The sequence below is a fragment of the Orycteropus afer genome, unplaced genomic scaffold, assembly GCF_000298275.1.
Source record: "Orycteropus afer afer isolate SDZICR_OR568_19922 unplaced genomic scaffold, OryAfe1.0 scaffold00147, whole genome shotgun sequence".
NCBI lineage: Eukaryota > Metazoa > Chordata > Mammalia > Tubulidentata > Orycteropodidae > Orycteropus > Orycteropus afer.
The window spans coordinates 6231328-6244932 of record NW_006921734.1 but is presented as its reverse complement, the minus strand read 5'-3'; the positions used below and the strand labels follow the sequence as shown (position 1 = coordinate 6244932).

General features: G+C 35.9%; 1 protein-coding gene across 1 annotated transcript in view; it reads left to right on the top strand.

Moving 5' to 3' along the window:
* The window catches only part of DYNC2H1 (dynein cytoplasmic 2 heavy chain 1), a 505271-nt gene that overhangs the window by 281114 nt on the left and 210552 nt on the right, over window positions 1–13605 (top strand). The window contains exon 78 of the mRNA XM_007946035.1: window positions 5027–5137. Coding sequence (XP_007944226.1) covers window positions 5027–5137 — 111 coding nt within the window. The remainder of the gene's footprint in view (window positions 1–5026; window positions 5138–13605) is intronic.

Below are 13605 nucleotides of genomic sequence, written 5' to 3'. Positions count from 1 at the left end.
TTCCAGTCACCAGTGATAATTAACACATCCTGATTGCATGTTCAGTCAATTTCAGACTGCAGAAGTTGATAAAAATCTTCAATTTCCTCTTCTTTGGTTTTGGTGGTTGGTGCATAAATTTGAATAATTGTTGTATTAACAGGTATTCCTTGTAGGCATACGTTATTATCCTGTTACTGATAGCATTGTACATCAGGACAGATCTTGAAACATCCTTTGTGATGATAAATGCCACACCATTCCTCTTCAAACTGTCATTCCCGGCATAGTAGATCACATGGTTGCCTGCTTCAAAATGGCCAAAACCAGTCCATTTCAGCTCACTAATGCTGACGATATAAATTTTTATGCATTCCATTTCCTTTTTGACAACTGCCAATTTTCCTAGATTCATGCTTTGTACATTGCATGTTCCGATGATGAAAGGATGTCTGCGGCTGTTTCTCTTCAATTTGAGTGGTGCCACATCAGCAAATGGAGGTCTTGAAAGCTTTATCTTATCCATAGGAGTAAGGCTGGGTTTGCTCAGATGATGCAGCTCTTTCCCAGTCCTATTTTGAGAGCCTTCTAACCTAACCGGCCTATTCATAAATTTGTGCGGTAATGTATCAAACAGTGTTTCTTTGCTATTCATAAGGTTTTTCCTGGCCAATTCTTTGAGAAGTGGATGGCCTCTTTCTTCTTCCTAGTCTATCTCAGTCTGTAAGCTGGGCTGATACCTGTGCACCATGTGCACACCACTGGGTTTGAAACATCAGTGGCTGAGCCTCAAAACTCACATCAACACGTCATCATGGTAGGACAAACCGACAGACAGATTTGCCTCCCTGTTGGAAACCTCTCGTACCACCCTTACCTGAATCCCTGTGGCTGACTCCTCGCTCTATCCCAGTCCCTTGGCCTATTCCTCTCCTCTCTCCCATTCTCTTGCCCTGCTGCTTTGGGCATGCCTGGGTTCCCTCTCCTTACCTGGATCCCTGCAGCTAACTCCTTGTCCTGGTCCCTGAGCCTTTTCCTTGCCTTTCTCCTGCTCTTCTGCCCTGCTGCTCTGGGCGTACCTGGGTTCCCTTTCCTCACCTGGGTCCCTGCGGCTGACTCCTCTTCTGTCCCGGTCCCTGGGCCTTTTCCTCTCCTTTCTCCTGCCCTCCTGCCCTGCCACTTTGGGGCGTGGCCTGGGTTCCCTCTCCTCACCTGGATCCCTGCAGCTCACTCCTCATCTGTCCCGGTCCTTGGGCCTTTTCCTCTCCTTTCTCCCACTCCCACACCCTGCTGCTTTGGGCATGCCTAAGATCCCTCTCCTCACCTGGATCCCTGCAGCTGCCTCACTTCCATAGATACTGCCTCAAAAACCCAAGGAGGGATTGTTATGAGTCAAATCGACTCCACGGCAGTGAGTTTGGTTTTGTTTTTTTAATACCACATTAATAAATAACTATATTATAGTGTGTTAAATATTATAGAAGAGAATTTACAGAATACCATAGAGTGATTAAATCTTCTTGGAATAGTGGTAGCCAAATTTGGAGAAGATATTCCTAAAACATAATATATAAATTGTATTTTTACAGATAATTAAGAATTTATAAAAAAATCATAGAGAGATATTCTTATTAATGATACAGAAGCATAGAATCAGTGGCTGAAGCATACAGTATATGGGGGATGTGTGTATAAATTTATGTGATGCATGTTTTAATGTAAATTATAGGAAATAGTTAATTGCAGCACTATTTATAATAGCAAAAAGATGGAAACAATCGGGTGCCCATCAACAGAAGAATGGATAACCAAACTATGGTACATATACACAATGGATTACTATGCAACACTAAAGAATAATGTAGAATCTGCAAAACACCACATAACGTGGATGAACTTAGAGGACATTATGTTGAGTGAAATAAATCAATCATGGAAGGACAAATATTATATTAGTTCGTTATTGTAAAAGTCAAGGAAAGGTTTATATATGCAAAGAAGCTTTCTTTGTTGGTTACCAGGGGTGGGAGTGGAGTGAAGGGAACACTGCAAAAATAAAAATAATTATAAGCAGTAGGACACTACTAAAAACTATCTATAAAGTAATTGATTTCATTATATAACTTGTGAAAGTGTGAATTGAAACATTGAGAACCTGGAGGCCTGAAGATGGCTGGTAGTTTAGGCATAGCAGTGATTGTTTTGTGTGTCAGAACATAGACACATTGTGAGCCTGGCACAAGACTAGGCAGTGTTGCATTCCACTATGCATAGCGTCGCTATGAGTTGGAGACAACTTGATGGCACCTAACAACATGTGTCATACACTATCCTAAGTGCATTGCATTAACCTCTCAGCTGCTAACTGAAAGGTCAACAGTTGAAACCCACCAGATGTTCCACAGCTTAAAAATGTGACAGTCTTCTCCATAAGGATTACAGGTTTGGAATCCCATTGGGGCAGTTCTACTCTGTCCTGTAGGGTTGCTATGAATCAGTATCAACTGGATGACAATGGGTTTTTGGTTTTTGTATGGGGTAGGTAGTGCTATTATCCTTATTTAAAGATGGTTTAAGTCATAGAGCCCAAAGTCATACAGCAAATAAGTGGCAGAGTTCGAATTTCAACCCAGTCAGCCTAACTCCCTGTTATCAGTTACACTAAGGTAGGGGCTTAGTTCAGCAAATGGATGCCACACTGGAGTCACTTACTTGTCAATGCCAAGTAATTTGGAAGACAGCTACCTGGCCAACTTACTGGAAAAGTTCCACAGTTGTACTCATTCGAAAGAAAGGTGATCCCACGGAATGTGGAACTTATCGAACAATAATATTACATGCAAGCAAAATCTTACTGAAGGTAATTAAAAAATGATTGGAGCAGTATTTTGACAGGGAGCTTCCAGAAATGCAGGCTGGATTCAGAAGAGGATATTAAATGAGGGATATCCTGGCTGATGTCAGATGGATCTTGGCTGAAAGCAAAGAATACTGAAAAGATATTTTCTTGTGTTTTATTAACTATGCAAAAGCATTCTATTGTGTGGATTATAAAAAATTTTGGATAACATCAAGAAGAACAGGAATTTGAGACACTTAATTGTGCTCATGAGGAACCTGTATATAGACCAGGAGGCTGTCGTTCAAACAGGACAAGAGGATATTGTATTTTAAAATCAAGAAGGGAGTGTGTTAAGGTTGTATCCTTGAACCATGGGCGTAGTGCCTAAGGCATTTGATTGCTAACCAGAAGGTTGACCATTCAAACCTACCAGCCACTTCTCAGAAGCATGGGCAATCTACTTCTATAGAGATACTGCCTTGGAAACCCAAGGAGGCATCACACTATGAGTTGGGACCAACTTGATGGCAGTGAGTTTGGTTTTTTTCTTTTTTTTTTTTTTTTTTTTTGATATTCAATCTGTGTTGAGCGAATAATATGAGAAGCCAGACTATATGAAGAAGAATATGGCATCAGGATTGGAGGAAGACTCATTAACATCCTACAATATACAGACAACATAACCTTCCATACTGAAAGTGAAGATGACTTAAAGCATTTACTGATGAAGATTAAAGTCTGCAGTATGGATTACATCTCAACATAAAACAAATATCCTCACAAGTGGACCAATAAGCAGCATCATGATAAAGGGAGAAAAGATCGAAGTTGTCAAAGATTTCATATTTGTTCTACAATCAACACCAATGGAAGCAGCAGTTAAGAAATCAGACGATGCACTGCACTGGGCTAATATCCTGCAAAAGACCTCTTTAAAGTGCTAAGAACAAAGATACTGCTTTGAAGGCTAAGGTGCTTCTAACCCAAGTCATAGTGTTTTCAATTGCCTCATATGCATGTGAAAGCTGAGAAATGAATAAGGAAGACCAAAGAAGAGTTGATGGTGTTGGCGAAGAATACTGAAAGTACCATGGATGTTCTGGTTACCTAGTGCTACTCTGACAGTAATACACCACAAATAGGATGACCTTATCAAACAGGAATATATTCTTTTATGGTTCAGGAGGCTAGAAGTCTGAGTTCAAACTGCCAGGCTCTAGGGGACTTATGAAAGCCCCTCTACTTTGGGCTTCAGCTCTGTCTCTTGCTTCCAGCCCATCTCTTCACTCAGGCAGTTACTGGCTGCTGAGGCTAACAAGCCTAAGGTTGGCAAATAAAATGGCACAGTCCTGATGTTACCAAACACCATGGCAGGCCATCAATCCAAGTCCATTGTAAGTTCCAAGGTCAGCAGAGCATGGCAGGCTGCTGAACAGCAACTCGGTTATATGCAGGATCCAAGCATGCCATAAGCTAGAGACCATTCCCAAAGCTGTTTCTTATATACGGGAAGCAGACCACATACCCAATGGCAGCTACTCAGCTGCTTGTGGTAAATCCTACCATGGAGTTGATTGCCAGTCTCATCACGGGGGATAACTACCACCAGCTTCCCAGCCACTCAACCAGGCCCAGCCAAGTTGACACACAGAATTAACCACCACAGTGGACTACCAGAAGAACTATCAGCTCTGTCTTGGAAGAAGTGCAGCCGTAATTCTCCCTGGAAACGAGAATAGCCAGACTTCATCTCACCTACTTTGGTTGTGTTGTCAGAAAAGATCATTCCCTGGAGAAAGATATCATGCTTTGTACAGTAGAGGGTCAGCAAAAAAAGGTAAAGCCCTCAAAGAAATGGATTGACACAGTGGCTGCAACAATGGACTCTCATATGGCAAAGATAGTGAAGCTGGTACGGGATCAGGCAGTGTTTGGTTCTGTTGTACATAGATAGGGTCACTATAAGTTGGAGCTGATTCAACGGCATGTAACAAGAACAACAAGCTAGTGGCTGTGTTCAAGCAATAGAGAAGATGAAAATTAAAAGGAAACATATCAGAACATCAAGATATTTATTAAAATACCACAGAAAAGGTTTTATTAAGAAAAAGTAGTTCATTAACAATAAAATGATAAAATGGAATATTTTTGTTTGTATGCATATTTAAGTAGATGTTTGTTATTGTTTTTTCTTTTATAAACAAGGAACTGAATACTCTTCGTCCTAAAGATACCTTTCGTCTTTGGCTGACTGCAGAAGTTCATCCCAACTTTACTCCTATTTTACTACAGTCAAGTTTGAAGATAACATATGAGGTAAGAAGATTGTAAATATGGATCACTAGTTGTGTAAGTATAATAATCTATATATGCCTTGTAGAGCTCTATAGGAAATCTCTAGAGAAAAACTGCCTTTTCCATTTAGATGAAGTATAATATATATAAATAATAGCATAAGATTATATTTATTGTAATAAATTCAAATTTCATTTCATGCCATTTGCTTTTCACATAGCCAAATTAGACTTCCAGTGATTGCTCTCTTCCTTCCAACCATCCATCTTTATATCCTTCTAACATGTAATGCTACATATATGAACATGTACACACATATATTATATTTAAAAATTATTAAATTTTCATAATTTTCTTTTCTCTTTTTTTCTGATGAGTTGAGAAAGGTTTTAACATTTTTCTTCAAATAGCAGATGTCACAAATAATAAGTAATAGATTAATAATTATTAATTTGTATTTTTCTTAATTTGTTGTTGTCGTTATGTACCGTCAAGTCGGACCTGACTCATAGCGACCCCTCCTTGGGTTTCCGAGGCAGTATCACTACAGGAGTAGATTGCCCCATCTTCCTTCTGAGGAGTGGCTGGTGGGTTTGAACCACCAGCCTTCTAGTTAGCAGTCAAGTGCCTTACGCACTATGCTACCAGAGCTCCCTTTCTTAATTTAGGTAATTCTTTTTTATTCAATGGATTTTCCGATTTTTTGTTGTTGTTGTTGTTATTTTCTTACTTATGCTTTCCTCAGATTTTGATTTGTTTTTGTTTCTCCTAATTTCTTTAGTTGAATGCTTAATTGCTTTGAATTTATTTGCATTAATATTGAAGTTATTTTTAAGCCTATAAATTTGCAGCCAGTCCTCACTTATTGACATGGTTACATTTTAAAAACCTGGTCCTTATGAGAAAATGGAGGATGATCACATCAGATCACAAAATGGAAGATGATTACATCGTTTCAAAACTGTCAAATTACATTATTGTATAACTGCCCAAATAACATTATTATATAACTGCCAAACCACTGAGAACCATGACCCAGCTAACTTGATACATAACCTTAACTACCACAGCCAGCGTTATTCTTGTCTCTCACCTTGGCATTCGTTACTGCCAGACGTTCATTGTTAATGCTCAATATAGCTGGATAGTAGATTTTTTACTATTGTCATAAATGTGAAATGTCAGATAAAGAGATAATCAATAAGTGAGGAATATGTGTGTATCTTTGGCCACATCTCAGTATTTTAGAAGTGTTTTCATTTTGTAATTTTCCATATAGTCTCTAATTGTATGATTTTCTCTATATGTATATATAATTTGTTCATTTGCATAATATTTAGTATAAACAGAATTCTAAGATGTTGTTCAATTTGCTATTAATGTTATGTTTTATTGAATAATGTTTTGAAAATTTGACCTAGTCAAAAATAATGTTTTGTAAATATTTCATAAGCTTTTAAAAAGATTTTGATTTTACAAATATCAATTTTATATATAGTAAGAAAACGAATTTTAAGCCAAAGTCCTTTTGTTTCAGAAGAAAAACAAAATTAAAAAAGATTGCAAAGAGAAAAACTCCTTTGTAGAAGATGTTCTTAAATTATTGACTTGAATTATCTTTATTCTTTTTATATTAAAAAACATATCAATAAAAGATTTTACTTTTGAAACTAAGTAGTTAAAATAGGCAAATGAACCAACATTAATGTTTTTCTTTTTTCATTTTGATGATAATCTAACAATACAATGTAAATGAATTCTGGTTCATGTAGATGAGCATTTTTATTTTATTTATTTTGTTGTTATTGTTGAGAATATAGATGCAAAGCATTTAACAATTCAAGAGTGTCTACTTATATCTTTTAGTGAAATTGATTATATTCCTCAAGTGGTACTGCCATTCTCACACTCTTTTTCTGAGTTGTTCCTGAAAATGAAATGAAAATGTAAGAATGTCAAAAAGCAATATCCCATTTTTAATATATTTTCAGAAAGCACAGAAGTAGGCATATTTTTTTGACTGAAAGAAATTTGTTAGAATAAATTAAATATTTAAATACTAGTCTTTTCTCGTAAATTAGAATCAGGAAAGGTATGTGTCAGGATTATATCATTTACTTTACTTGTTTAGTCTCTATGCTGAGCAAATAATCTGGGAGAAGCTGGATTATTTGAAGAATGTGCCATTAGGATTGAAAGAAGATTCATTAACAACCTACTGGCTGCTATAGTACAAATATAAGATCAGTTCATTATTGTGTAAAGTCAAGGAAAGATATATATGGAAGGAAACTTTCTTTGTTGGTTACCAGGGCAGGGAGGGGAGGAGAGGGAACACTGCAAAAAAAAAAAAAAAAAAAATGCATTGACCCATGTTACTTTCATTTTGTGTATTTCACTGTACATAAATTGTATCTCAATAATGTGTATTTTAAAAAAAATAAATAACAACCTGCTAGCTAAAAGCGAAGAGGACTTGAAGCCCAAACTGATGAAGATCAGAGATTACAGGCTTCAGTATGGCCTATACCTCAACATAAATAAAAGGAAAATCCTAACCACTGGACCAATAAGCAACATCATGACAAATGGAGAATAGATTGCAACTGTCAAGGATTTCATTTTCTTGGATTCACAATCAACATCCATGGAAGGAGTAGTAAAGAAATCAAATGACATACTACATTGGGCAAATCTGTTGTAAAGCACTCAGTAAAGTGTTAAAGAGCAAAGATACTACTTTGAAGACTAAGGTGCACCTGACCCAAGCCATGGTATTTCCAGTCACCTCATATGCATGTGAAAACTGCACAGTGATTGAGGCAGACTGAAGAATTGATGCCTTTGAATTGATGAAGAATACTGAATACCATGGACTGCCAGAGGAACAAACACATCTGTCTTGGATGAAATAGAGCTGAAATACTCCTTAGAAGCGAACCTCTTCTGCCTTGGTCATGCAGTTAGGAGGGATCTGTCCCTGGAGAAGGATAGCATGTTTGGTAAAGTAGATGGTCAGTGAAACAGGAAGATCCTCAATGAGTGGCTATAATGATGGGTTGAAGCATAGCAACAATTGTGAAGATGGTGTAGGACCAGGCCATGTTTTATTCTGTTGTATGGTTGTTTTGAGTCAGAAGTGACTCGACAGCAACTAACAACAGTAGGTTGTCAGAGTTAGAAAGATGTTTTCTATGAGAGTACATTATCTATGTTCTGTGCTCTTTGCTGGGTTGACTTTGTACTTCATAAAACCAAAAAAACCCAAATAACTACTATCAAGTCAGAGCCAACTCATAACGACCCCTCTTTGGGTTTCCGAGGCGGAATCACTATGGAAGTAGATTGCCCAGTTTTCCTTCTGAGGAGTGGCTGGTAGATTTGAACTGCCAGCCTCCTGATTAGCAGTCACATGCCTTAGGCACTAGGATTATTAAAGATTAAGAATAAAATTATTAAACAGAAAGAAAAATCTAGGCAAGTATTTTAGTGTTAGCTAACATTAGAGATTATACTATCAGTATTCTAGGCATGATAAAAATGTACAAATATAATTTCATTAATGTCTGCTGATTTGAAACTGCTATAAGTAAAGCATAGTAAAATGTCATGATTTTGAAATGAGGAAAAACATGATGTGACCTCTAATAACATATATTCATGGAATATGAAAGTGGTGATCATACAATTAAGTTTAATAATATGATTAGTAAAATAATTAGTAAATTCAGTAAAATAATTTACCTTTTATTTTAAGCAACCAGCCCAGGTTTCCCCAATTTATAAATACTGAAGTTGCTTGCATTGAGCAAAGATAGAGGTGGTAACAATGTTCTGAAAACACATTTTTTAAGATTAATTCACATACCATAAATTTTCTTATTTAAGTCTACAAGTCAGTGGTTTTTAGCATATTCACAGAGTTGTGTAACAATTACCACAATCAAGGCAATCACAACTGCATGATTATATTCCGAACGTCTAACTACCTATTTATTTTGAAAAGGCTATTCATAGGTATAAGATCTTAGGCATCTCTTAGCAAAGATGTCACTTTAAAGATTAAGGTGTGCCTGACCAAAGCCATGGTATTTTCAATAGCCTCATATGCAGACTAAGGTGTTCCTGACCAAAGCCATGATATTTTCAATAGCCTCATATGCATGTGAAAGCTGGGCAGTGAATAGGAAGACTGCAGAATAATTGATATATTTGAATTGCGGTGTTGGTGAAGAATATTAAATACACTATTGACTTCCAGAAGAACAAACAAATCTGTTTTGGAAGAAGTATGGAATGCTCCTTAGAAGCAGGAATGGCCATACATCATCTTCTGTACTTTGGAGGGATCAGTTCTGGAGAATATCATACTCAGTAAGGTAGAGGGTCTGTGAAACAAGGGAGGACCTCAGTAAGATGGATTGATACAGTAGTTGCAGCCATGGGCTCAAGCACAGCAACAATTATGTGGATGACAGGACCAGGCCATTTTTCTTTCTGTTGTACATAGAAGGTATGGATGGAAACCTACTTGAACAGCACCTAGCACACACACTCAGCTTTCTCACTTCAAGAAGTGTTAGCGGTGGTGACACTTCAATAAAAACAGAGTCAAATCCATTAGTTTATTTCATATATGACACTGAATTTTTGAACCCTTCAGATTTAAACTTGGATTTTTCAGTGAGTTTCATGTTAAACTTAGAGCTTTATTTTGATAATTTATCATATACCTTTATTTCTAAACCTTCCTTTAAAAATTATAAAATACTTCAAACACACAAAATCATAAGGATTTTTAAAATCCATATGTCCATTCAACTTTATTGGACTTTGACATACAGCGAAGTTTATTTCATATTTCTAAGAAAATAATCCATAACAGATACAAGTAAAGCCTTCTTTATACACCTCATATTTCCTATTCTTCTTGCTTACCATACTTACTCATTATCCTGAATTTAGATTTTTTTTTTTTTTTTTACTATTAAATGTGTTGTTGTTATGTGCCATCAAGTCAGACCCAACTCATAGTGACCCCTCTTTGGGTTTCTGAGGCAGTATCATTATGGAAGTAGATTGCCCCATCTTCCTTCCGAGGAGTGGCTGGTGGGTTTGAACTGCCAGACTTCTGGTTAGCAGTCAAGTGCCTTTAGTAAACAATACACTGTATTGTTTTTCATGTTTCCAATTTGTATGTGAATGGTAGTGAACTTCATATACCTTTGGCAGCCTACTCTTTCCTCTTGTCATAGGTTTTAAGATGATTCTATTTTGTTTTTTCATTTTAATATAGCTGAATAATATCTCACTGTGTGAGTATATAACAATAATATCTTACTGTGTGAATATATAACAAATTACCTATTTTTCTGCTGATGAACTTTTAAGTATTTACTTATTTAAGTACATTTAAGTAATTCTCAATTGTTTACTATTTTAAAAAATACTATATATAAAAAATTATTATGATGTGTGTCTCCCTTTACACACCTGCATGAATTTCTCTAGGGCTAATATAGAGATTAAATTTCTAGGTTGAAAAGTTTGCTTATTCTCAGTTTGACAAATTGTAAATTGACAAGTTATTCCCAAAAATGATTCTTTCAATTTATACTCCTGCTTGTATTAGAATTTGAATTATGACACAACCTTGATAATACTTAGTCTGTTAAGATATAAAAGATAACAAGTGTTAAGATATAAAAGATATCAAAGACTACAGGTTTCAGTATGGACTATACCTCAACATAAATAAAAGGAAAATCCTAACCACTGGACCAATAAGCAACATCATGACAAATGGAGAATAGATTGAAATTGTCAAGGATTTCATTTTACTTGGATTCCATGGAAGAAGTAGTAAAGAAATCAAATGACATACTACATTGGGCAAATCTGTCATAAAAAAATCTGTATAAAAAATTAAATTTTTTATAAAAATTTTACCAAACAGATGAACCATTCAGATTTCCTTTGTACCAAATAGGCCTTTGCCACCCCTTTTTTTTCAGGATTCTTCTGCAGAATCCTGGATCAAAATGTTCAGTAATAGTAGCTATGAACCATCCAGTTCTGGTCTCCTTGCAAAGGAGTCATTTGTTCATGGGATGGAAATGTTCACATTCTATTTCTTCCTTCTATTCCTGATGCTCCTTCCTCTGTTGGCTCCTTTGCCTTGGCTGGCTGCTTGCAAGCTTTTAGAGCCCCAGGCAGTGCACAGTGAACAAGAAGGTAGAACACATGCACTAAACATGTTACTAGGCCGATTAACTGGGATGCTCCATTAAAGCAGAACCCTAAAACTTCAAACCAAGGAACCAAACATCCAATGAATTTTTTGGTTGTACATAAGCAGCCTAGCAAGCTACTCTCTCTCTCTCTCTCTCTTTTTTTTTTTTCTCTATATGTCTATCAAACAACTTTTGCCAATTCAACTTTTTACAAGTGTACAACTTATTGATAGTAATTACAACAATAGGCTATGTAAACCTACTCCTAATCAATGCTGTATTTCCATTACCTTTAACCACCCTTTTTTTCTTCCTTCCCACCTTTTCTTACATTTTTATGAAAGTGAGGTTATATAATATTTGTCCTCTTGACTTGTTTCTCTCAGCATGTCTTCCAGTTCCATCCATATCGTAGCATGTATCAAGAGTTCATTTCTCCTGCTGACTGAGTGGTATTCCATTGTATATATGTACCACATATTTTCCCTATTGACCTGTTGATGGGCACTTAAATTGTTTCCAGCTTTTGGCTATTGTGAATAGTGCTGCAGTGAACATTAGTGTACAAGTCCTTGAGTCTCTGCTTTCAAATCTTTTTGGTATGTACCTAACAGTTCAACTGTTGAGCCATATTATAGTTTTATCTTTAGTTTTTTTGAGGAACTACCATCCTGTTTTCCATAAAGTCTGTATCATTTTACATTCCCATTAGCAATGGCTAAGGGTTCTGATTTCTGCACATTCTCTCCAAACCAAACCCAACTAAACCCACTGCCATCAAGTCGATTAGGACTCATAGCGACCTAGAGGACAGTGTAGAACTGCTCCACAGGGTTTCTTTATGGAAGCAAACTTCCTCTTCCTGTGCAGTGGCTGGTGGTATTGAACCTCTGACCTTTTGGTTAGCAGCTGAATGCCTTAATCACTCTGCTACCAGAGCTCCTTACATCCTCTCCAAAATTTGTTATTTTCAGTTTTGTTTTGTTTTTAATCTTAGCCATCCTAATGAGAGTGGAATGGTATCTCAGAGATTTTGGTTTGCATCTCTTTTTTGACTGATAAAGCTGAGCATCTTTTCATGTGTTTGGTGGCCATTTCAGTGTCTTCTGTGGTGAAATATGTATTCAAGTCCTTTGAAAATTTTATGACTGGGTCATTTGTCATTTTGTTTTTAAGGTGTTGAAGATATATATATATATATATATATGTTATTTGATTCTTGTTGGATATATGGTTTGCAAAGATACTCTCTTGTTTGGTAGCTTATCTTTTCACTTTTTTGGTTGTCTTTTCATAAACAATAGTTTTTAATTTTTATAAAGTCCCTTTTCTTTATTTTGCTTTTGCCATTTGTGCTTTTGTTAATATATGAGGTAATCCATTTGTAAAAGCTAGGCCTGACAACATCGGCCCTACTTTTTCTTCTGAGAATGATATAGTTGTAATTTGCACATGTAGGTCCTTAATCCATTTTGAATTTGTTTTTGTGTGTGATATGAAGAATAGATCCTGTTTCATATTTCTGCATGTGGAAATCTAATTTTCCTAGCATCATTTACTGAAGAGGTAATTCTTTCCCATAGATTAGACTTAGTACCTTTGTCAAGATTCAGCTGACCATAAGATGACCACTTTTTTTTGATTGAGTACCATTCCAATACACAATGTTTAGCTCCTGGGATTGTATTTGTGTTGCTGAGCATAACAATGTAAATACCATATTAATGTTGTGAAGTAACATGCAAGGAAGATTAGTTGATATTTTTAATAAATGATATATTGAAGTCTTCATGGAAATTCAAGCAGAAATTAGTGATGGATTTGAATTAAAAATGGTAATTTAGTTTTGTTATAAGTGGTACAGGTAAAGTGTTTTCCTGGTAACCAAAATTTGGCGGTTTGAACCTACCAGACACACCATGGGAGAAAGATGTGGCAATCTGCTTCTGTAAAAATACAGAGCCTTGAAAACTCTATGAAAGGCAGTTCTACTCTAGTGTGTATGGTTGGTATGAATTGGAATTGGTCACTATGTGTTGGAATTGACGTGATTGCAGTGGGTTTTTGGTATAGTAATCTCAATGATCATGTAAAATTTACTTAGATTATTTAAAATTTATTAGTTGTATAGATTTAATTGGAAAATTTATTTTGGATTCATATTTGAGATGAACTGTTTGGTATAAAGAGTTATCACTAGTTTTATATTTGTATATTTTGAAATAATGTAATAATTATATAAGTTAAATCAAACTT